Source organism: Elgaria multicarinata, chromosome 1, assembly GCF_023053635.1.
Source record: "Elgaria multicarinata webbii isolate HBS135686 ecotype San Diego chromosome 1, rElgMul1.1.pri, whole genome shotgun sequence".
Lineage (NCBI taxonomy): Eukaryota > Metazoa > Chordata > Lepidosauria > Squamata > Anguidae > Elgaria > Elgaria multicarinata.
The window spans coordinates 208,389,108-208,413,458 of NC_086171.1; the positions used below are offsets into that span (position 1 = coordinate 208,389,108).

At 40.8% G+C, this 24,351-nt stretch overlaps 1 protein-coding gene across 5 annotated transcripts in view; it reads right to left on the bottom strand.

Moving 5' to 3' along the window:
* DIDO1 (death inducer-obliterator 1) overlaps positions 1-24,351 on the bottom strand; it is an 82,362-nt gene that overhangs the window by 24,549 nt on the left and 33,462 nt on the right. For all 5 annotated transcript variants that reach the window (XM_063146981.1, XM_063146990.1, XM_063146963.1 and 2 more), the window contains 2 exons: positions 21,475-21,681; positions 18,851-19,076 (listed from right to left, as the gene is read on the bottom strand). In XM_063146981.1, the coding sequence (XP_063003051.1) occupies positions 18,851-19,076; positions 21,475-21,681 (433 nt within the window). The remainder of the gene's footprint in view (positions 1-18,850; positions 19,077-21,474; positions 21,682-24,351) is intronic.

Below are 24,351 nucleotides of genomic sequence, written 5' to 3' on the forward strand. Positions count from 1 at the left end.
CCTTGAGTAAGCATATATTATTTGCATCGGTTTCACATCAAGAGCAATAGATTATCACATCATAATGTTGAAGTAGCATAGGTAGCTTTTCAAAATGTATGTTGATCCAGATGTGCCCACTTTAGTGAGATTTGCTTATTGAATATATTCCTGTTGCAACATGTGTTCTGCAAAATGGCATAAACAGCCACAAAAGGAAGAGATTGCTGCCTCATCTTTTCTTTTCTTTTTTGGCAAAGCGGATAATACTGAGCTGGCAAAAATTGGAAATTACTTTAATTCTCTGTCTTGTGATTGTGTGACCTTAAGACAAGATAGATATACATGACTTTATGTATAGCTTACCTAATACTTTAAAAAGTTGTACTAATTTTTAATAGCCAGTAGAGAGAACTTTGACTACCATTTTTTCCCCTCTTCTTCTCCAAGCCATTTTTCATTAATGTGGATTCAAAGAGCTTAGGCTCACTCAGTGGGCTTCTGCTAGCCCAGTGAAATTCTTAACTTTTTTGCTTTTGAGTGGCTGACCTCCATGTCACATTTAGGGGAAAAGAACCTACTTCCAACACTCCCCTCAGTTTCAAAAGTCCTTTTTGCCATGCAGCATGGGGCACAGCCGTTCAGGAAATACAAAGCCACTCTGGGTGAAAAGGACCAAGTTTCATAATTCTTTGGATCCCGGCTGTAATCTTTTACTAAGTGTGTCACTACAGATCGTTACCATCTTAATTTGAAGACCTCTATGAAACAAGTTTATATTTTGAACGTGAACTTACTCAACATGTTAGTGTCATAATATGCCTCAAATAATTGCTTGAGCTTTCTAAGTAAAAGGATCCTTCAAGGTATTTTGCACATAAACTTGTCACATGGCAATTAGTCACTTTTTCCATCTATACTAGCCAGAACAGGTACAGCAGGTACAATTTTAACTTGCATCAGTCCTAGCCAGAATGGCAATGGTCAGGACTGCTGAGAGTTGTGAAACAAAAAACCTGGAGGGCACCAGGTTGCTTAAAGCTGAGGTAAAGGATCATTTGGAGGAACTGCAGTGTGAAGCTGTCTAAACACAGACACCTTGCAGAAATACTTTGCTTCTCCCACAGTCACAAAAATGGCTTTGGAGCTGTCTGCATCTAAAGCTTCATTCACACTAAAGCTTGTCCATGAGATCCTGTATGTGGCAGGGACTGCATTGATGTGGGGGTGGGGGGAACAGTTTTCAGAGGCACTAAATATATTCAACACTGCTCTAGCTCAACATTATTCCATTTGCTCAAGTTCTTCTCAGTGTGGATTTCCTGTACAGCTCTACCTGAATTGCTAGTGGAATTTAGTAGGTGACATTACAGGAATTTCTGCAGATGTTTTCATAACCTCTTGAAGAAGGCCTTAAAATTAAAATAGGTTGCAAAGCATTGGGCTTCTTTCTTACTTCCTTTTTTGGAAATCTTTGTTTCAGCATCTTGACACATTTCTCTTCCATTCATGGGTCAACCTAAATACTGGAAAACTATGCTGGACCCTCTCATGGAAAGCAGAAATCAGTCAGTAGAAATAAAAAGATGTTATAGCCATGTTTGCTACACCAATAAGCTAAAATAATTATTCCCAGCTGCAGAAATCACACAATTTTAATCTGCATTTTAGCAGTCAATTAACTCTATGAACTATTTCCTAGTTCTTACTGAGGTGGTGCATTTGTCTCTGAGCTGTATCGTTAAAGACTAAAGGTGGAGACTCTCACGACTGAATGCTCTTCCAAAAAATTACGTATCAGGGAGGTTCCTAGTTTTGCCTTCTCCCTGACATGCTAATTTCCTGCGTAGAGTTTTTATTTGTTTTTGTTTTCATAAAGGAAGATTCAGTCATCTGCAGTGGTACAGACAAGAAAGTTTTAGCACCTCGATGAGAACGGGCCTAAATTAAGAGCTACAAGACTTCTAAAATTGAACACCTGAATATAGGGAGAGACCTAGTTGCTGTGGCTATGCTTAACTGTGGGACTGTAAAATGAATAGTTTAAAAAGAATAGATATCCACTTTACATTGCACAATAGCATTACTTTATTGTCGCATTTCTCTTACATATCACACCCCTTAAATTGTAATTATGCATGAAACTAGTCATAATTGGAGCGAAGGCTGCAACCATACATATGTTTGAGAGTAAGTTGAACACAAATTGGACTTGTTTCTAACTAAACATGCATAGTACTGTACTAAACAAATGGAATAATGTATTTACCATTTCTGTCCCCTTCTTCCTTGCCTGAAATAACATTGTTTATCTACTTATACTTTATCTACTTATACATATACTTTATATGACTGTCTAGATTTTGCCATTCACTATAAGCATGACACTCTACAGACATTTATGCAACAGGAGATCTGCTCACTTGTTTGCTATTAATGTGTGTATAATTCTGTGTGGCAATAAAAAAGATAATTAGACAATCCAAGTGCTACAGGAAAAGGGATTCCTTGGCATAAATCACCTAAGCAATTATCAAAATGCAATTAACTCACAAAGACAAATAAATTAGAACCTATGTTTACATCACTTCCCATATCTAAGCACTAGAAAAAACTCAAGATACTGTGCAGCAGTTTGGAATCCTTTATCTTACCCCCTCCCCACACATGGCAAATATTATGTCAAACATAGGAATTGCTTCCCACCTTTATTTGTACGTATGTAATCTAAGGTAGCACCCACAGTGGTTTGTGCTGCTGTGGGTGAAGGGTAATGTTCTGTGCTTGCCAACCCCATCTAGAGCGTCATCACATGGGGGGAAATCGGGTTTCCTTACCGTTGTTTCTCCACCCGCGCATTTGTCCCTTTTGCCCTGAGGGGAAAGAGGAAGTAAGCAAAGACCACGTGACCCATTTAGGAGCCATTTTAATTGTGCCGCTTTTCCTGCATGCAGCAGATTACGTCACATTCCATGTTTTAAAAAAGTCGGATTTTGGGGAGGTCTATTTTGTGACGGAAAAACGAGTGGGAGGTGTGCAGGAGGCGGATGTTGTCTAAAGGACGTGCGCACATCCGTAAGTGGGCAGTAGCGAGCTTGTGATAAAATGCTCGTCTGATGAACCTCCTAATTATATTTTCAGTTGCAATTTCATTATAAAAGATTGCTACCAATGGTTAGGCATGTTTAATTGCCAGATACACAAAGTCTGGCAGGTAAAATACCTTTATTATACACATCTCTATACAATCTTGTCACACAATTGTGCATGCTAAACCCTACACTAAGGGAGGGTGGCCATTGCCATTGCATCTACACAAACTGCTACCTTCCCTGAGACATCTTGGCCGCCTGACAGCACTAGTTCGCACCCACCGCTAGTGATGTTGCACTCAGATGGCTTCCCACTTCAACATCCATTGATCCCACTCCACTGAATTCTGTGCCACACCATAACAATGCTTGACAACACTCAGTCATCCACTGGCAGTACCTGTTGTTGTCATGCCAATTCTGCTGCAATAACAATGTCCAATGTTGGCTTGTGACAGGAGCACAACTTTTCATGTTGAGCTAGCATATTGATCATTGAATTCCATTGTAAATAATCCACATACTATAACAGTGATTCAATAAAAACAGGTCACTAGAAATCTGATTCTAATTGCTATGGTTCAAAGTTAAATCTCAAATATTTTATCATTTAAATAAGTTTAAACTAGCATATAACCAAGTTCATGATACTGCCATGGTTATTTAAATCAGTAAATAAATATTTTAAACTTGATGTTCCCATAACTCCCCACCGCCCAGCTTTACCTTACTAGTTGTTTCAAGAACAGCTCACTTCTTCACTCTTTCCTATTAGACTCATTAAAATCAGAGGTCCAGCACTTCAACCTCAATGTGCTCAACCAAGGCTGTTTCTACACCTGCCTTCCCCCCCCCCCCCCGGGATCATCCCTGTGCATCCAAATGACACACAGGGGATCCTGGGAGCAGGCAGGGACGATCCCTCCATTTTCCTGGGATAATCCTTAGGTGTAGAAAGGGCCCAAGTCTGGTCAGGACCTATGGAAGCCATGCCTTTTGGTACTGAAACAGAATATTCTGTCCCCCAAGTAACATCCCTCCATACACATGCTTGTTACAGCTGTTGTTGCCCCACTAGAATTCCAACAGCTTGCTTTTCCTTTTCTACTCATCCCAATTTTCTATGCTGATGCTCCTTCACCAACAGCATCTTATGATACCCTTCAGGGAATTAAATTGGAACATCCTACTACTAATCACAGCTTATTTTGCAATAAATAAAAATAGCATGGAGTAAGCAGAGCTTTATGTACTCAGGAATGTAATATTGGGCATAAATTACAGCACTCAAGAAGCCCAGCTGTTTTGTCTTTTAAATAATTTCTAAACCTTTTTTGTTGAATTTATTACATCTGAAATTGTATGGGCATTGCATGCCTGACAAAATCTTTGAAGTCCAAGGGGGGGGGGCTGGGGGGGAGTTTAGTAGAGGATCTCACCAAAACCACAACTCTGTTCAATCTAATTTTCAAAAATTCTAAAGCATATGCAGCACTGCAGAAAATGTTAGCCAGCACTCTTTAAAAAATGTGCTTGTTTTTGCCTTCGTAGAGATGTATTTTAAAAAGTAGTCCTAAGACACCCTTTGGGCTTTAAAACACACACAGAACTGAACAGTCACAGGAAAGGGGCCTCCCAGGACTGCAATGGTCCCTCTCCTCAGATGCTAGAAATGCAGGAATGAGACTTAACGAGCTTCACTGGCATGGATGTTATTTTTGCTAGCCAAACTTGCCGTTAGTAAAAGTGGTTACTTGTCTCTACACCCAAAAATTAACCGGACCAAGCCTGCTTTTGCTTGAGAAATCAGAGACTCCACAACTGTTCCTGTGTAAAATGATTTCCCTTTTTATGTACACAAAGCTGAAATGAATGTGTTTGGTGTTAAGTTCCAAACTTTCTCTATTTCATCATCAAAAGCAGGTCCCCAAGATAACTCCTGGAATGCATGTGCATACAAGGTAAGGAAACTTGCAGTTCTTATTGGGGTCTTTATAGAGATTTGCAGGAAAATATTTTTCCTCTTTAAAGTTCCTCCACTATTCAAATCAGATGTGCTACATTTTAAGAATGACAGGATGTGATGGAAGTTTGGAATCACCAGATGAGGTAGAATCAGTCTCTCGGACATGAGACTGCTAAAAGCCCTATTTGAGGGCAGGATACATTAAGTTTAAAGAAAGAGCAGATCAACAGCTGGATATCCAGCTTTAAGAAGATCAAAGCTGCTTATTTCAAAACAAGGAGGGGGGAACCTCAAGAGGTGTAGCTGGGCAAACACTGGGGACATGTCACTAGAGCAGGCTATTGAACAGTGGGCCACCAAGTCCCAACAGGAGAAATGACAGTAGGTAGCGGCTGTCTGCATCCTGTGTACTTTTCTTCACTTTTGCTGCTGTTGCTGCCCATCCTTGTGCATTACTGCAGAAAGTACAAATCTTTGGAAATAGTGTTGCTAGGACATACATACCCCCCCCTTCCCACGCACACCCATACACATCTCGTCTCTTGGAAGGTAATAGCAGGGCAGAGGAAAATGAGGCGCGATCTTCAGGCACCATGCAGTTTTGTTTGTTTGTTTTAAATCCAAACAGACGGGGTCTCAAATTGCTTGCAGGCTTGTTGCGTTGCTGTTCAGGAAGTGGGGGTGGGGGATTGTAAGACCGGTTTAATAGCAGAGCTGCAGCCCAGAGTAGGTGAGCACAAAGAGCAGCTGTAGCAGATGTCAGCCTTGATCAGTTGGCAGGAAGCTTTGAGGTTTGAAGGGGGAGCCGAGAGGAACTATTTGATGGCGCTATGTGGGCTGAGCCTCCCAAGAGCTCAGTGTGTAAGCGTCTCACCAAGCAGCTGCTATTGAGAGACAAGACCAGCTAGGGCCATAAGGGCAAACCCCAACCTGTCCCAGCCAATGTTCAGATCAAGATAATGGGATCATCTCCATAGTGAGTAAACAACTCCATCTATCCGGACAATGGGGCAGGGGGAGAGAAGTTATTTGCTTGCCAAGATTCTCAGACTTGCACCTGTATATGCAAGATAATGACTTATGAAAATAAGAGTCCATAGTCAGCGATTCCAATGACTATTAAAGGTGCGACAAAACAAAAAAATCCAAATTTACTGGTGTACAGCACTCAACCTCACGTTAGGTAAGGAACCTCAAAGGATTGCTCATTGCCATTAAGACTTAACACAGAAGAGCATTGTTTTCGCCATTCAGGAAAGATGTAGGCTTCAGTGACCTGTATTAAATCAGTGAGGGATTCAAGATGCACAGGAAGGATTCGTTTCATGCTGGAAAAGGTTATGAATTCGTAGTGGGCATTAGCCAAAGATTTCCTGAAGGAGTTTTTATGTTTACTGGAGATACACCAATGGTGAAAAACTTCTGAAGGGATCTTACAATAAACTTAAGAGCACAAAGGAATTACTCTGTTCTTTTTCCAAAATCAAATAAAATGCAGAAACCACACTGGATCAACTGAAAAAATATTCAGCTGAATCAGGCCTCATGGAAAAGTAAGTAAAGACTTTAAACTCACTTACTGCCTTCTACAAGCACTAGTTCTGTCTCAGAACTTTAATGCTTATTCAGTGGTAGCCAGTCTTTTAGGTAAGTAGACCACACATCTCATCTGAAAGTGTCACTGTTGTACACATTACAGTCCCTGCAGTGCAAGGTGTTTTTCACCTGTAGATTGCTGTGCTGAGAAGCAGGCAACAGCACTACACAGGATCCAGACAATCCTCTCCAGGCAATGCCACACATTTGTTTATGGCACCTGAGCTTCAGGTTGGTTACCTACCATCTAGGAAGCTTTGCACATAGTGGGATTAATCATATCTTCTTGTGCAAATTGTAACAAAGCTAACACTATCTAAGCATATGATCAGTCTCCACTTTTGAGACTGGGTCTGAAGTGCAGACCTCACAGCCATATCTGACCTAATGTTCAGATTACCCCCATGCCCTGCTTTTTTGTACTACCTTTCCTGATGAAGAATTCTGGAGAACTCTAGAACTTGTACTCTTTAATGACATTTTGGTTGGGCCTAATGAAATTATAGCTGAACTACGGATTTAGGATTTATTTTTCCTCATTAACCAACACAGCTGCCCTTACCTTTTATGTACCTAAGGCTATGTTACACTACATTAACACAAATATAGGCATTTATTTTAGATGAACAACTCCCAATCTCCTTCCCCAAGTCTGCACTGAGGGCTGGTTTAGTACAGTCCACAACTCAGGGGAACAAAACTGTGTATACATTCGTTAGCCCCTGCAGGAAGCAGAATGTGGGCACAATTGCTAAAAGGCAGGGGCACTTCTCACAAGACTCAACCACATACGTGCAGTTTTACATATGCATCTTAGGGTGGCTGATGCTAACTAGGCCCCCAAACATAGGCCACATCTACACCAAGCAGGAGGTAACATTTTGAAAGTGGTTTGAAAATGGTATATGGAATGTGTCATGGGTCCCAACAGTCGTCAATACCATTATAAAGCAGTAGTGTAGATCCTGCCCAAGTCATGACTATGGTTGTGCGGACATCACACTAAACTATGATTAAGTGACATGTGAACAAGCCAAGCCTGCTTCCAGGCTCATACACTCCCCTTCCTGCGAGTTCACACATCTTCACTTCTGCTTTCGATTAACCAGTTTCCTGTGCCATCCGAATCCAGCAAACTGTGGTTAATCTTAGCTACAAGTAGTTCTTAACTCAACTTGAAATCATGGATTACAAAACTGGCTAGTTTGAAACAAACTAGTTTAGATTAGCCACAGTTCCAGGTTCATACAACAAGGAAAGTTGTGGTTAATCAAAACAGGAACAGAAAGATGTGTGGCTGGAGGAAGAGTGAGTGGTGCACACAAGCCTGGGACGTGACCAGGATCTTCCATGTCTAAGCCATAGTTTAGTACAATGTCCAGACAAAGCTTGCACCTATCATCAGAAATCCAGCAGCCCCTCCTTTATACAGGCAAATTGTCAGCATAGCACTGATGCAAGTGCACATACAGCCTGAGGGGAAGTGGCCACTAAATTTAATTTGCTGACATTCAAGAGAGAATTCTATTTCATTTAAAACTAAAAATTCATCCCACTGTGACTCTAAAAGCATTGGGGCTCTCAAACTTCCACAAAGCTAGCTTTCTTAAAATAGAGTTGTTTGGAACTTCACAAATACAGCATTCCTCCACACTATTTCATTGCTGTCAGTTGTGCCCACCTCAGATGTGAGGAGTTTGTGGCCCTTAAGCAGGAAGAACTTATCCTCCATCCTGCCACCACTTTCCAATGTGTGATCAAATGTCTGCGTGAAGATAGTCTGATAAATCAGCAGTGTTTGGGTTGTAAGAAACATAGCTGAGACTTGCTGTGTCTCGAATGTTTGAGCTTACAAACATAACTTTTCTAGAGAAGCGGCTCCATCTCTTATGATGGTGATACTGGGATGTATAGCACTAAGGTTTTACATTTCCCTAGCTTCAGGAAGAGCTAGACTACTGAAGTGTCAAATAATAAAGGATTTTACTCTTGGCTTTCTACAAATAATGCACTCACCATCGGTTCTGTAGGAAGCAGCTTTTGGCTTAATTCATATTCAGAATCGCAGGCAGATGGGGATCTTAAAGGTCGCAGAAGTTCTATACTGCCTAGCTAACAAAATGTAATAAGTAGGGCTTGTTTATACTGTACAATTTCTTAAATGCAATAGCATCTCTCATAGCAACATGGTGATATATTTATGTCTGCTTATTAGCTGGCACATAAGGCATTCATAGGCTTGTTGCACACAAATACTTTATGTGCAGCCTTTAGCCTATTCTTAATTCAACACAGGACACAAATTATTTGCTTTAGATTAAGCATGCACAAATTGGAGTGTATTAAATAAAATCTACATGTTTACTTTAGTTTGAGATTTAAAATCAACCCTTTCAGTTTATTGTTGTGCCTTTTCATTTGAAGAGAATCCCTTTAGTTCAACCAGCATGGCCACATAATCACATACTGCTGGTTTGCCCAACCTAGAAAGGTACACAGGCCAATCTTTCATTGAAAAATGGGTCACCTGGATTATGTGGCCACTTTTCATGCCCCCAAAATTTGACAAGGCAGCAGTAGTCAAGGGAGTCTGATAAAATAGGTTCAACACATTCAGTGTAGCTTTATTGGGTGGATATTAAGATTTGCTCAACATGTTGCCTTTTGGTAGGGAAATCTGCCCTTTTCTATTAGAATAATTAGCATTTAAATTTGATCGGTGAATCTACAGGTTCCAAATATGCTTCCATCAGTTCCAAAGAATTTTCAATAGAAAACTTACTTCAAATTCCAGCCTGATTGATGGGGCAGGGGATGGACACACGCACAGCAAAATTACTGCCATTGACACTGCAGTTTTGGGTCTCCAATACTCATTTGCCATTCCAGTTTTGTGACATGTGCAATATTCCAACCATAGAATTAGTTTACATGGTCATTGTGTTGAACGAAGCAAGCAACCAGCAGGGTCACTGCCATCTTCAATAGAATCTTTAATTCAGGGCCCAGATTATTTTGTTAAAACGATTTGGCTTCAGATGGTAAAGAAGGGGAGAGCAGTTGTAATCAGCACCTTCTCTCCCCAAAACTATCAATTCTGCATTGTGAACCCTTGCTGAAGTTGATGCTAACCACACTGAGCTGTCAGGAAAGGGTTTGAACATCCTACACTGGTGGGCACACTATTTTTTTTTTTAAAGGGTGTGTGTGTCTTCCTCCAGAACTTCCTTTTCACGTTTAAAAAAGTGACATGAATATAATTAACTCTGTATTACTGTGGACTGCAATCGCATACTGAGTAGCAACATGAAATGAAATGTTGCAATATTAGCAGCTGCAGCATGAGTCTGGCTCATTTTTTCCACCATGCCTCCTTTCAAAAATATCAATAACAATGCCTTATGAGTGAAGGGAGAATAGTGAGCTCTTTTCTCAGTGAAATGCTGAATACCTTGTGCGATTTAACACTAGCTTCCGATGTTGAAAATGGCTTAAGTGCATGACTCATGTATATACCCGATGAAGCAGTCATTAAGGCCTGTATTGTCTGTCAAACCACTGGCACCACTGTACAGCACTGTTATGTGAATAATGCACAAGTATGAGCCTGCACAGGCAACAGCAGAGATTTTAATATTATGCCAACTTCCAAGAGCGGTTGACATAGCTTAAGTATCTGAGGGGAGCCTTCACAAGAAAGCTGTAAAACTTAAATTGTCCTCAGGTCTACATCTTGGTATTCCTATTCATTAGAGATGGCTTCTTAAGCATACTCATTGCTTTAAGATTTGGGTTATTTTAATATTACGATTAAAAATGATTTCCAAGTTTGCACAGGGACAAGTTTACTGCCTGGCTAAAAGTTACAGAATTTGGGCCAGCATCACACCCAGTTCATTTTTCAGATTTCAATAAATTGCAGCTTATGTATTAATATGATTTCTAGTCCTCATGATTACAGGTAAGCTCTTAAAAAGCATTATTTCAGTAGAACAATCCATATCTGTCACAACCTACAAGCCTGCAACTATACCATGGGCTACCCACATTACACAACAGGAGTTTCCCTTCCATTCCTATTTCCTGGAAGCCCACCACCCCCAACCCATGCTTTTAAACAATCCCCCAATCCTCCAGATCAACAGATTTGGAGGGTGCAGGAGGGAGGCTTCAGGGGAGAGGGAATTCAGTCCTCTAGCAGTGCTTGTTCCGCTCCTCATGTTCTTTCCTGCTGTTTTGCATTATCAAAACATGTAACCTATTTCAAGTTGAACCGTCTTCAGTGAACTATTACCACTTTGGCAGATCAGTTTATATTTGACTTTACGTTATGAATAATTTACTTTGCTCACAGAAAATATGCAAAATTAGTTATCTGAAGCAATATAAAGCAAATTGCCAAATATATCCAGCAACTTTGAATTACTGAAAGAACCTTGAATGGAAGGATCAGTAAGAAAAGCTTCTTCTTTTTTTGAAGTGAATAACACAACTTAGTTTTCTGTAACAGATCAGGCCAGGGGTCCTAAAGTATCTTGGTTTTGCTACTGAAGTATGAATATAATGCTCTCTTTATGCTATGGCTACAGCCACCATCCCAAATTGTGTGGAGAGCTGTGCGCACAAAAGCAGGTTGTACCAGAAATAGCAGAGTTTGAATTTCAGCAAATTCACACAACTATTAGTAGTTATAACAACTATGCAATAGGGCAAAAATAAGTTGAGGCTAGCTGCTGGGGGTGAAGTGGCGAGATAAACATTGCATAACTGATCACTCGTAGAGTTGATCTCACACTGTCAGTAGCTAGAAAAGGGCAATGTGATGCCATAATTCAATGTTGCACTTTCCTAAGATTGTGTAAATGGAATTTCAAGTTTTTTTGTTTTGGTTGCTTCCATACTGCATTGGTAATATGAGCAGCAGGATTAAATCTCTCTCTTGATAGATGAGAGGCATCTTAAGGATTTTCAACATGAGCCACTCAAGGAGTTGACTGAGAATTGTACACAGATTGTGCTCTTTTCAGTTTGTCATAGCTCAAGTGATGTATCATATTGTAGACTTCTGTTATGTATCTGACATGATTTGATTAATTCCTCATGAGTGGTTTGAGGGAATCTTGTGTGTCCCCACGCAGTCCATTGTATGCGGCTGGGAGTACTGAGATATGCAGCAGACCAGAATCTCTGAAGACCATTTCAACTTCTCGCCGTGCTGATAATTTTGGTCTTATTCCCAACCCGCATCTCAAAAACCAGCCAGGACCATCACTTCTTACTGTAGGTTGTGCCCTTTGCTGTATGGGCAAACTGAAACACAACGCTGAAATAATGGTTTACAATTGAACGCAGAGCCTCTTTAAAACCAATGTGTGCAGACCTTAGCATCACTGCATGGTCCATCTGGCTATTCCTGGAGCAAAGCTGAAAGACATTTTCATGTGCTGCTTTCACATGCAGGAGCAGGAATGCATCTAATTAACCCTGGTATTACTTGATTTCCGGCCATATTTTTTTTTAGGTACTGACTATATTTAAAGGCTATCCTAGAACACAGTTCTGTTATAGAATTGCCTCCCTTTTTTTCTTTTTTTAAAGCAATTTTCAACCCACTGAAGTCAATTGGAAGCTTGTTACATGGATGGAATATGAAGATATTCCTGCAGAAGTGACTAACGGGGGGGCGGGGGAGAATAAAGAACTCCCCAAATCCACCCACAAATTGAAAGATGGCTTTGAACTCTTGTAGAATGGGTATTTTAAACCCACAAAAACAAGCCCATTCCATGCACTCTCACACGGCTGAAAAATTGTATTAAGTCAAGCAGGTGCTGTAGGCACTCCGCAGGGGTTACTTACCACAAACTGTAGCTCTTCAAGTGTTGCCTCTGCATGGTCACACTGTTGGAAGATGCATGCAACACTGCAGAGCATCAGAAGCTCCTATAAGAGGCATGCTTGAAAGGCACTCAAGCACCCTCCTGTGGCCCTGAACATTTTCTTAGACCTGTCACCAAAATCTGCCTCAATTCCTTATCTGGTGGATAAGGAATTGTTTAGAGGAAGAAAGATCCATCCGTTTTCAATTCTGTTGTATATAACAACTTTTATCTTTTATGCTTTTGTTCTTATAACCTGGACCATTTCCCGCATTTTATAGTGCACCCACCCTTCAAAACTCAACTGTACTGTCTTGTCCATTCCTCTCACTACCCATCAATTCAGACTTGGTACCAACTCTGAGAGGTTATTTACATGTCCGGATTTTCTTATAAAAGACATAGTGAATTAGACATGTCAATGAGTATTTGCCCAATTCAACTCACCCATGATCACTTTCTAGGTTAGATCAGATTCAGTTGTATTCATTCCCATTTGAAACATGAACCACAACTATTTACTGCTGCCTACAATCAGGATTTGAACTCCCATAACTTGTGCCAGCATACTGCTACTAGCTGAAATAAAAGCAAATTGACATTTTTTTTTTTGAACCATAGCCATCTAGAAGTGATGCCATTAGGGAAGTAAAACCTCTTTTCCAGCCTCTCAAAAAGGGGGCTGTAGGAAGTTGTACACTCTCTATACATAGTGTTGCATAAAATAGATAAAAGGCATAGCTTCATGTCTGCACGTTTCTTACAGCCTTTCTAAAATACAGAGTGATGAACGTCAGTGTTCAACTCATCTGGATGAATGTGAGGTGCAGTGTGATGAACTTTTACCAGATATGTCACCAGCGACCTACTAGCGGCCAGTAAGGATGCAGTTTTCAAGATTGCTTTTCTTCCTCTGAATCATCCAAGATGGCAAATGGGGCATCAGACTGGCAGGCCCTGATGTTGAAGGTCTACTGAAACTTATCTCGGGGAGTTTCAACTTAGCATGTCTTCCTTGGATATTCCGAATCTCAGTAGTTGGCCTGTGGGATAAGAATAGTCTACACACACTCCCTCCCCAACCCAGATTAATGGGTGACTCTGCAGCTTATACACGTCCCCTGCAATATGTGGTGCATCCCACCGCTTAAATCTTCTTGGACAGGTCTTGAAGATGTAGCTCCACGAAGGGCATCTTCAGCTCCCATTCACTGTTTTCAGGCACAGCCAGAAGCCACCCCAGCAGTCAGGATCTGCTCCATTGTCTCTAATACTGGAAATATGAGACACCAGCATGAAGAACCCCTTTTATTTGGTTGGGAGGGGGGAGGAAGATTCTACTTAGTTACTCAACCGGCTTAAAGAAATATTGATTTAAAAATACAAAACAATATTATGCCTAGTGATGTAATTACCCTTCCATTATCTTCAGTATTTGATTAATGAAGAGTTGGAGAGGGAGGCACAGAACACCCTCAAGCAATTAAGCTCCAGTTGCTAACTGTGCTGGATCATCATTCTCACTTCCTCCATTCTTGCACAATCTCACTCAGATGAGAACTTACCTCTGATTCTGCGAATTCTGCAGCATACCTTGCTTTTTATATCTATCTAATCCCAGACTATGCCTGAAAAGCTGTGTTCCATCTGTAGTTTCTTACACCTGCTCCATGACAGAAAGTCTTATGATTGCTCTAAGATGCAAAACCCTAAGTGTTTAGATAAAAAAGAAAGCCTGAGTAACAGACGATCCCCAGAGAAAATCTCTCCTTTCCTATTAATATTACTCGTCTTATAAAATATTTGGCTACTTAGCCAGCCCCCCCCTTTCCCCCTTCCCAAGCTAATTCCAAGCACCAATTCATTACTCCTGCTTTTCACAGATGCAGTTTATGACAGCACTTTGATACTACCAGCGACTCTAACAGGAATTCTACCTGTTCCTAAACTGTTTTAGGGGAGAATGTTACTTTACCATAACTCTTACATCTTGGTTATATACAAAACTGCAGCCTTTTAAATATATTTTTAAAGGTACCTACCTCATAACTGCTTTAACCAGAATTGAACCATGCAAACATTATAGTCTCCCTCTTAAGGGCATAATAACATTTGAATAAGACCACTAAGGCGTCAAGTTTTGGCATATAAAGTTTTGGCATATAAACGGCAATAACCACAGGGCGAGATAATGCTTGGTTGGTCCAGATTTTTCCAAAGTATATCTGGCTACTTGCCTACCATTTTTAGTGTTGACTGTCTTAATATGTATCACAAGTTAGCTCTCTGGAAGCATCTATATTATATCCATCTAGGAGTCAGTGTAATAATGCTAAAGTAACTTGAAGTTAACAGTATAAAACAAACTTATATACTTCTCTCCCCATATCCCATCCCTGCCTTTCCACTAAAGACAGTCTTGCCTTAAGATAAAAGTAAATAAATAAACTTAGCTACATGCTGGATTAGTAACTGCATATTAATTTGGACCTTTCATTGAGAAAATAATTTTGTTAATGCTTCTTTTGCCTGTGAAGGGACTTCACTTCCCATCCTTCACAACCTCCTGCATTGAGCAGGGGGTTGGACTCGATGGCCTTGTAGGCCCCAACTCTGCTATTCTATGATTCTATGATCCTTAGGGAACAATCCGATAAAGAACATTCATAGGATTTAACCTTTAATTTCTTTACTGCTTTTCATTTCTACTGATTATTCTACTACTATGTTTTCAATCCCTAATTGCTCCTATACTTCTAGTTTTACAAAGAGGAATAAAAGCCACAAGGAAATGGCATTTTAAAAGTCTGAAGTACATCACAACTTTCATTGCAGCCTATCATTCTACCAATTCCTCTGTTCCCTGATGTATAGGAAAAGCAGATGAATGTTGAAATTATACATTTTAAATTGTATCGTTGATGTTTTGATTCTAGATTGTCAGAATCAAAGTAATGAGGACAACGGAAATCCAGAAATTTTATCTTTCTCTTGTCCAGTAAGTGGCATAAGGTCTGTTTCGGGGATTTATTAGTTGATTCTCTAATAAAAAAAACTATCTTACACCTCCATAAATCACTTTGCTTCATTATTTGGATTCTCAATACCATCATTATTTGGATTCTTTGTGACTACATTTGTCCTGCAGCCATCTCAAAACTAGAATTATGACACCACTGTACCTTCAGAATGACAGTAAGTAGAACATCCTGTCCAATTCACGAATGATTCATATCAAAATGCTGCGTAAGAAATCCTACCATAGAATACACACATATACATAGTTACAGCAAGACAGATCGTGGTTTATTGGCTTTGCTTTGATGTTGAAGTTGTGTACCTTGAGCATCTTTAAATATTTTGATATTTTGCTTTCCATCTTACTTCTCACATAAAGCAAGTATGATTATATAAACTTGCCTGCTATTAAATTGATAAGTAAATCAATTCAAACAGTGTGGAATAGCTTGATTTGGGGGGTTGGATTGGGGTACTCAGATCAAAACCTTGTTCAGCTAGAAAGTTACTCTCATCCTAACCTGCCTCACAGAGCTGTTGCAAAGCTAATCTGGGACAACCCAAAATAATATGATTTAAGGCCTTGAGAAAGGAAGTAGGATACTCTAGTCTTCACAGAAATTGGCTCTAATGCTTAAGCACCTGCGAGCAATTACAATAGATGCAACAGAAGTTTTGGGGAACCAGAATCTAGCTGCCTTCCTGCACACTCCAATAGTCTTCTTGAAACTGTGACTGGGTTGGTGGCTTATTAGCCATGAACTGGTTATCCAAACCCAGAACCTGACCTGTCAATTTCCCAGCTCTTTCCTACAAGGCTTGCAGGTATGTATTACTTCCAGTCATTTGACATATGTATTAAATTTGGTATTAACAGGAAGATACTTGGCTACCATATTAGGAGCTACTCTGTCTTCTCCCCAAAAGTCTACTATCAGCCTTCCTGGTACTTGAACATAAGGGGCTCTTCCTCTACCCAGTGTTTTGTTTTGCCCAGAGTACTACACATGTCACCACCCTTAATTCTTCCCATTTGAAATTGCCCCAGAACAGCAGTACTGTGTCTTGGCTTGAAGTGTAGCATGTCCCACTAGGAATCGATTGAAGTCACCAAGCAGAACTCTGGAGTGGACCGATCTGTATGCCGTTGTTCTGGAGTAACTCAGAGCTATTTTGCAAGAGAACTAGTGCAGTGGGTAAGAAATTCTCTAAACCTAATTGCTATTTAAGACTGTTGAGGTTAAATGTTGTTTTTCAGGGAAATGATCGCCAATACCCAAGCACTACAGCATAAAGATCATCAGATAGGCATGGGGTCATCGGTACCCACCCTAGGTACAGAGCAGAAAGAGGCAGCATGTTATCTTAGATACTTGTGAAGAATAAAAAGAGAAGAAAAGCAGTTGGAGCTTAGTATGGTGACATGTCTCAAATACCAATTGCTGTAGAGCTTACCCCTCTCTACAATATTAGTGTGTCTTTCAGAGATCAGAAAGTGTATGAATGATAAAGAATTCCGTGTATGAGATCTGGTCCTACTTGATCAATTACTCAAGACTTCTGTACCTGCCCAACCCACATAGTGTCAAAAATACAAATCTTGCATAACGTTGCCCTTCAAGCAATTGGGACGAATGCTCCACTCCTGAATAACCTCCACCACTGAAGGAGAAAGGAGACGTTTTAATGTAAAAAATTATATTTGATAATTTAGCAGCAATACAAAGAACTTTGAGACAACCATTAAACTTACCTTGACAGCAAGCTGGAGTGCCTCCTTGAAATGGTGGAAGCTCTTCACTAAATGTAAACTAAATTGAGTATGGTCCCTTTTTTAGCACCATATCAACAAGGTAATTCCAACCATGAATCTCCCCTAGTTAGGAGATTTTAGGGGGGGAAATGCTCATGTTTTGATATTGCACTAGGTAAAGTACAATTTATATGAAAATTACATTGTTGAGATTAGGTTTCTCAATCACTTGCCTGGCAATTAAAATAGCTCTGAGGTGACTAGGTAGGGAAGCTTTTGTAAAGTAGGAAGTTAACTGATCCCTTCTTTCAGGCTGACTGGCTAACTTGTGTGGGCAAGTGGACTACTAATGCTTGTATACTTCTTTCAGTGGATGTCTGGATTAATGAAAGTGGTGAAAAGAAAAAACTCTATCACAGGTTTTTAATTACGTCTTTGGGTCCTACATATGCCTCAGAAATGAAGCCATTCTCCTCCCACCACTACAGTCAGACAAGAACCATCACTTTGTGGGTCAAACCCCCAAAATGAAGGCAGGCTGAAAGAGGTACTCAGTGGCTTCTCCTCATGCCTTGGAACTCCATTCCTCCAGGGATTCACCAAGGCCATCTTCTGATAGTAATCTTAAATGAGTTAAGCAAGCATTGAGAGGTTGTACACAAATATGAAGTTATTTTAGCAGTAGACCTAATAATCGTGCCTTTTTCAAATGTTACCTGCCCACAACCTCACATCAGGGTTTACAAATATGTTTTAAACCTGTTTTAGCATTTTGACTCTGTTCCCTGTGCCATACTGTAACTGAAGAACACAAAACCCTACACTGAAACGATATTTAAATGAAGGCAGTAAAAAGGTCCTAAGAGAACAATGACTTCTCCATCACAAAGCATTAATTTACTTACCTTTTTAAGCTAACAAGATGCCAAGGATGTTCTTCAAATACTGAAAAAGTATAATATACAAGGTGATAATTCTCTGCCTATTGTTCTGCCTTGATGAGAGGTTATCCAGCACACAGCTTACATAGATTAAAGAAACAAGCATCCTGATTTAAGATGCGCTTGACATCATTTCATGTAAGTCACATTCTTGGAAGGAGGATTTCCCCCCAAAATTAATAGTAAAAGCTGTGTTTGTGTACGTATGTACATTATTTGTTCAAATCATTTAGAACCCCCGATGTCTTGAAATTCCTAATTCAAAGGCAGACAGGGACCAAAATTAGAGTGAATACAACAGTTACTATGTACATTGCATAATCCTAAGAAATAAATATTTATCGTTACCTACCTTCTGTTAGAACAAACATAGCTATCATCTATGAAGAATATAAGGTAAGTTAAACATATACTTGCAGATTAAAAGCCATTTTTACACAACCCAAGGATAAACCTCAAGTTGTCAATACTATGTATGAGCTTTCAAAACCCTCCTTGAGAGATATGTGTGCAAATCTTTGAAGATGGAAAAAGGGAGTCATTAAACCCCTTTCTAATTTTGCAGGGTCAAAAGCGGAAAGAGACCCAAGGAAAATTGCAGAGGAATATCCCTGTGAAATACATACATTTGAATAACAGTGATGATGAAATGGCAGGAGTCTTTTCTGGCTTTACTGCATTATAATTATGATCGCTTGCCCAGGATGGTGTGCTGCTTTCTGGGGGCGGCTCTTTAGCAACTGTCTGAGTGTTTGCTTCAGTCTTAACAGCTGTCACCACTGTTTTCTTCATAGTAATCTCTCTCTTCTCAGGAGCTGGTCTCTTCTGCATGGAGAGAGGTTTGGTACCTGCCTGTATAACCAGTAGAACCTTAATCACTACATATTGCAATGATAAAAGCAATCATAGCACAGGATTAGAGAGGGGTAAACAGTTTGTTACATATTAGGAAAGTATTGCAAACATTTCATTATGCACCATCATTTCAAACTGCGTATTTGAGCAAGTGGGAACCATCGGCCAGATCAGCAGATTCCGCGCAAAATTCCAAAAGCAAAATTATATCAGTTAACGCCAGGGCCAGGCCTATGATCAAAGTTCATAAGCTCAACAGCACTTCAGGAATGTGCCTCAGCCATTTACAACGCAGTATACTATGGATATGTTGGGAGAAAAATAACTGATAAACCTGGGAGGGCAAACATTTCAACGGTGGCTAAAGGACTATGCAGTGAACCAGGAGACCACTGTTCAAATATCCCTTCTACCATAAACTCATCAGGTTATTTTACACAGCCACAGCCCTCTCACCTCCACTGTGGAAGTTAACACTGGCCCTACTTCAAAGTGCCAGTGTTAGGGTTACTGTAGTATTGCTGGAGCATAGACCTATTAGTGGTGATTGGGCCATAATATGATGTCTTCATACTGAGAGGCATTATGCCCATGAATACAAGTCAAAGGGCAAACTAGCAGAAAAGGGATGTTGCCTTCATACCCTGCATAGGGGCCCTCTGAGTGTCATGACTCCCCTAGTGTCCTCATCTTCAGAGGGCGAAGGGAAAGAGCAAGCTCCAACAGATCCTGGGGAGGGGAGTAGCGGCCAAGGTGAACAGGAGCCCTGACTCTCAGAGAGCAGGCAAGACCCGGCAGAAGCCCCTTTAGTGGACTCAGAGAATGATGATAGGGATCATAAGGCTCGTCCAACCCCAGCTGAACACAGGTCACTGAGAGGGAGGGATCAATGTCAGCAGGCTGCCAGAGCACGGAAGCTCCGGGGCTAATTGATGTCACCTGGTGCCAGGTTAAGGCTTAGACGGGCTCAGAGCAGCACAGCAAAGACGCTGGAAACAACACACCCACTTCAGTGTTCAGTGTATCCAGCTTTCCAGGTGTCTTGGTTCCCTGCTAAATCACGACCCCTGGAACTGTGACCCTGAACTCTGCCTGCATCCAGGAACCTGCTCAATGACTCCGGACAGCATCACTCAACTCCACAGGCATTCAAGCTGAGGAAGCCTGCTGCATTTTATCTGGCTCACTTACTAACGACGGCTGTAAATCTCCATTTGTAGCTGACAAATGCGGACACGGAGAGCCACTGCTGGTAACAGAATGTCACACTTTTAATATGATCCCGTACTGCTCTTTTTTGTTCTTACATAACTGGCTTTGGACAAGTGTTACCTATATGCGAAGTATCATTACTTGTGAACCGCCCAGAGAGCTCCGGCTATTGGGTGGTATAGAAATGTAATAAATAAATAAATACATACATTGGTCCATTCAAGCTCGCTACAGATTCTGTCTGTTTACTGAAGTGCTTTAGCAAGACAGACGCAGCCTAAAGTGTTGCCTGGTTCAGTTTAACTGCCTGCAAAGCATGCCTGACTTTAAATTGGATGTTCTTTGCAGTGCACCCAATAATAATGATTTGTTACTGGATGATTTAAAATGTATTGCAAAACTGCTATACTATTATCTGGGCTATTCATGTCCAAGAAAGAGCCAGTGCGGTGTAAGTGTTAGACTGGAAGTCAGGAGATCCAGGTTCTAGTCCCCACTCAGCCATGAAAACCCACCGGGTGACTTTGGGCCAGTCACGGACTCTCAGCCCAACCTATCTCACAGGGATGTTGTGAGGATAAAATGGAGAGGAGGATTATGTATGCCACCTTGGGTTCCTTGGAGGAAAAAAGGCGGGATATAAATGCAATAATAAATAAAATAAATAAATAAATAAATAACACAATTTTATTTATTTTACTTATTTCATTTCTATACCGCCCAATAGCCGGAGGTCTCTGGGCGGTTCACAAATCTATTGTACAAGAGAGAATGATTATAACAACGCATGATGGGAATCGCAGGGGATAGGACACTCATCTGTAATTGTGGACCTGTCTATGCTAGACATGTACTGATTGTGTTTTCACTTTTAATATTACTGGTTTGGAGTTTTGTTTTTCATTTTATTTGGATACCTTATTGTTTCAGTGGTTATCTTTAAAGTACAGGTGTGGGTTGTTGTTTTTTAAACCAGTGTCACAAAACAGAATATTAACAGAGAGAAAATGAATGAAGAGGCACCCAAAGTAGTCTGTACAACTCTTCGTTGAATAGAATTTGAGTACTTTTACCATGCAAACGTATTTTGCTTATTTAAATCAAATCCTCACCAAGCCTGTTCCTAGCCAAAAATATCTGGGCATGGAAGGGACTATTTACTTCAAAACCAATTCAGACTTACCAGAGGCTGAGGTTTTAGGACAACAGCTCGTTCAGCTTTTAATCTTGTCTTCTCTTTTGTTTTTTGTTCTTTGCCTTCACTTAGGAATTTCATGGTGGCTGCAGCATGTTTGAGAATGCATTCATGACCACAGTACACAGAACCTGGCTGTGCCACATTAGAACACCCTGGGCCAATGCAATTGGCTGCTTCAGGCTCTTCAACTACCTGAAGAATAGCACAAGAAATAGAAACAAAATTTGAAGAAGTGTTTGCCCTCCACAACAGCAGGAAAAAAATTCAACACAACTATACTGAACACAAAGCTCCCTTATTTGGCAATTTGACAAAGCTATGTCATATTCCGAAATTTGGCTTGCTAGCACTTTAGCAACCTAGTTTTGGAAGTGATGAGTCATGATCCATTTTTTTATATATTATTTATCTGTTTGTATCTCTATCTGATGTGCTCATGTGCACAAGTAGCTTTTCAGACTCAGTGTTTTTGTTATTTAAAATTTCTACCCGCCCATTGCTTTGGATGTACATCCCAACATAAATTAGGAAGGTGAATGGAAGGCAGTTCACAGAATGAAAGCTTCCTGTTCCTCTGGATTTGAATCTTCTGAGGTGTCAAGAAATCCAAGAAATTTTCTTTTTAAGATACAGCTTCTTGTAACAAGCTCCAGTTTGGAAGAAGGGGCTGGCACACACTCGTTAAACCACCTGTGTGTGTTATCATGTTTGGTCTTCTGTTTGGTCTTACTATTGTTTATAGAATTTTAGGCTTGAGGCATGAAATAGAGGGTGTCAGCTTGAACCCTTATTTCTGTGCCCCAAATGTGTCCTGAAAGGTATGAAAATCTCCTGGCTCAGGCTGAGGTGAATGGAAAGGGGGGGGTGGCAGTCTACTGGGTAGTTTACCTGCTGCCCACACTGCGGGGAGTTGGGCAACCTATCCAATCCACTTGAGTTTTTCGATGTTCTATTAATAGGCTTCAATACAGTACCACTTATCAGAGTGCACCAAGCAGCCAACCCTCCTCCCAACTTTGAAGTTGGAGACATCAGCAGGAATCACCTGAGCAGTTGCTTGGCGTTCCCCACCCTCTCCCCGACTCCAAAGTTGGGAAGAAGGCTGGGGACTGTTCAGCATCTCTGTTGCCAAGGCAAAGAGCCTTGGCTATGCAAAGCCAAACAGGACTGCCATCAAGTTGGCCTTTTCTGCACTGGGAGGATGCGGGAAGCACCTAATAGTGCTTTATCCCTGTTTTTAGGAAGCAGAGCCCCAACAGGGCGCACTCCCTCACCCCGCCTTTCCTTTAGGAAAGACCAGGGGTAGAGGAGCATTACATTCTGCGGACTAAGAAGTATGTGGAGCACCTTCAGACAGCAAAGCCCAACAGGGCATGCTCCCTCCCCCCTCTTTCCATTCAGAAAAGCTGGGGCAGCTACAATTTTTGCTTGGCCAACAAGGCCAAGAGATATCAGTGAAATGCACACAAAACAGATGAAAAAAGTATACTGATATACATACAACAATCAACTACAATAAAAATAAATAAAAATATCAACAAAAATAACAGGTACACATCACTCTAAAACAGGCATCCTACAAAAAGGCGTTAATGTCCTTGTGGATTGTACTCAATGGCCTTATAGGCCCCTTTCGACTCTATACTATTCTAGAGCTACCCCTTTCCCAAAAATACTAATGAAAGGTAGCCAGACTTCCAAAACAATATACAGTTTGTCTGCCTTCTCTCAACTCTATTCTTCACGTTTTGCCATTTATGCTACTTCCTAAGCTTTGTTATCTATCCCAGAATGGAGTGGAGCCCTTGAAACATGCCATTTACCAGTAACTAGCTTCTAGCAAACTCTAAATTAGGTCATAGTGTGTTTTATTCATTAAAAGTGGATGTATCCCAATTGGACACAGAGGGACATGTGTAATCAAGACACGCACACATTTGTTAGCTATAATAAAGATTATTCCTCCATAAATATCACCAAATATGGACAAAATCTTCTTTAGGAAGACCACATCTCCAATATTTATGCTGGTTAATTTTATAAATCTTATTTTATAACATGTCAAGCAGATGTGGACATTTTCAGTCAAGGAGAGGTAACATCCAGATTTATAGTTTGGCACAGTATTAGACATTATAAATGTAAGTGCCATAACTCCATATTAATTCTAATAGGTTTTCTAAAACAATAGCCCCAGAGCAACTGCAACATAAACGTTTCCATATATAGAAACCTGAGTAAAGACTAGCAACTTTTGGGATTAGCTAACACAGACAGAGTGGTTTTCACAACTGTTGTGAAGCATCATACAATTTTAAGAATCTGGTCCACGTTCTTAAATATTTGAAGCATAAGACAAATTTGATATAGCAGATGGCGTAGCTCAGCACTGGGTAAAAATTGTAGTTCCCATATTTATGCAAAGGCAATAGATGTCATATGAATGCAACACATGCTGCTCCTTCCCTCAGGCTTCCTTTCTTGGTATTAGAGCAGGGGTCTCCAAACCCCAGGCCATGGACTGGTACCGGTCCGTGGCCTGTTAGGAATCGGGCCGCACAGGTGAGCTGCTTTCACCCACCAACCCAAACCCACCCCAGTGTACCTCGATGCGGGGCGCCATCTCGCCTGCCCAGCCAAAGCAAAGCCAGGACGCTGGGGTGGGGGTGGGCGGCTTCAGGACGGCGCACCCGGCTGGAAGCCACTCTGGGAGAGCGACTTCTGGGCGCGCCGTTCCGAAGCAAAGCCAGGACGCTCAAGGGGGGGGGGGCGTGACTTCCCAACACCATCCCCTCAACCCACTCCCCCAGGTCCATGGAAAAATTGTCTTCCACGAAACCAGTCCCTGGTGCCAAAAAGGCT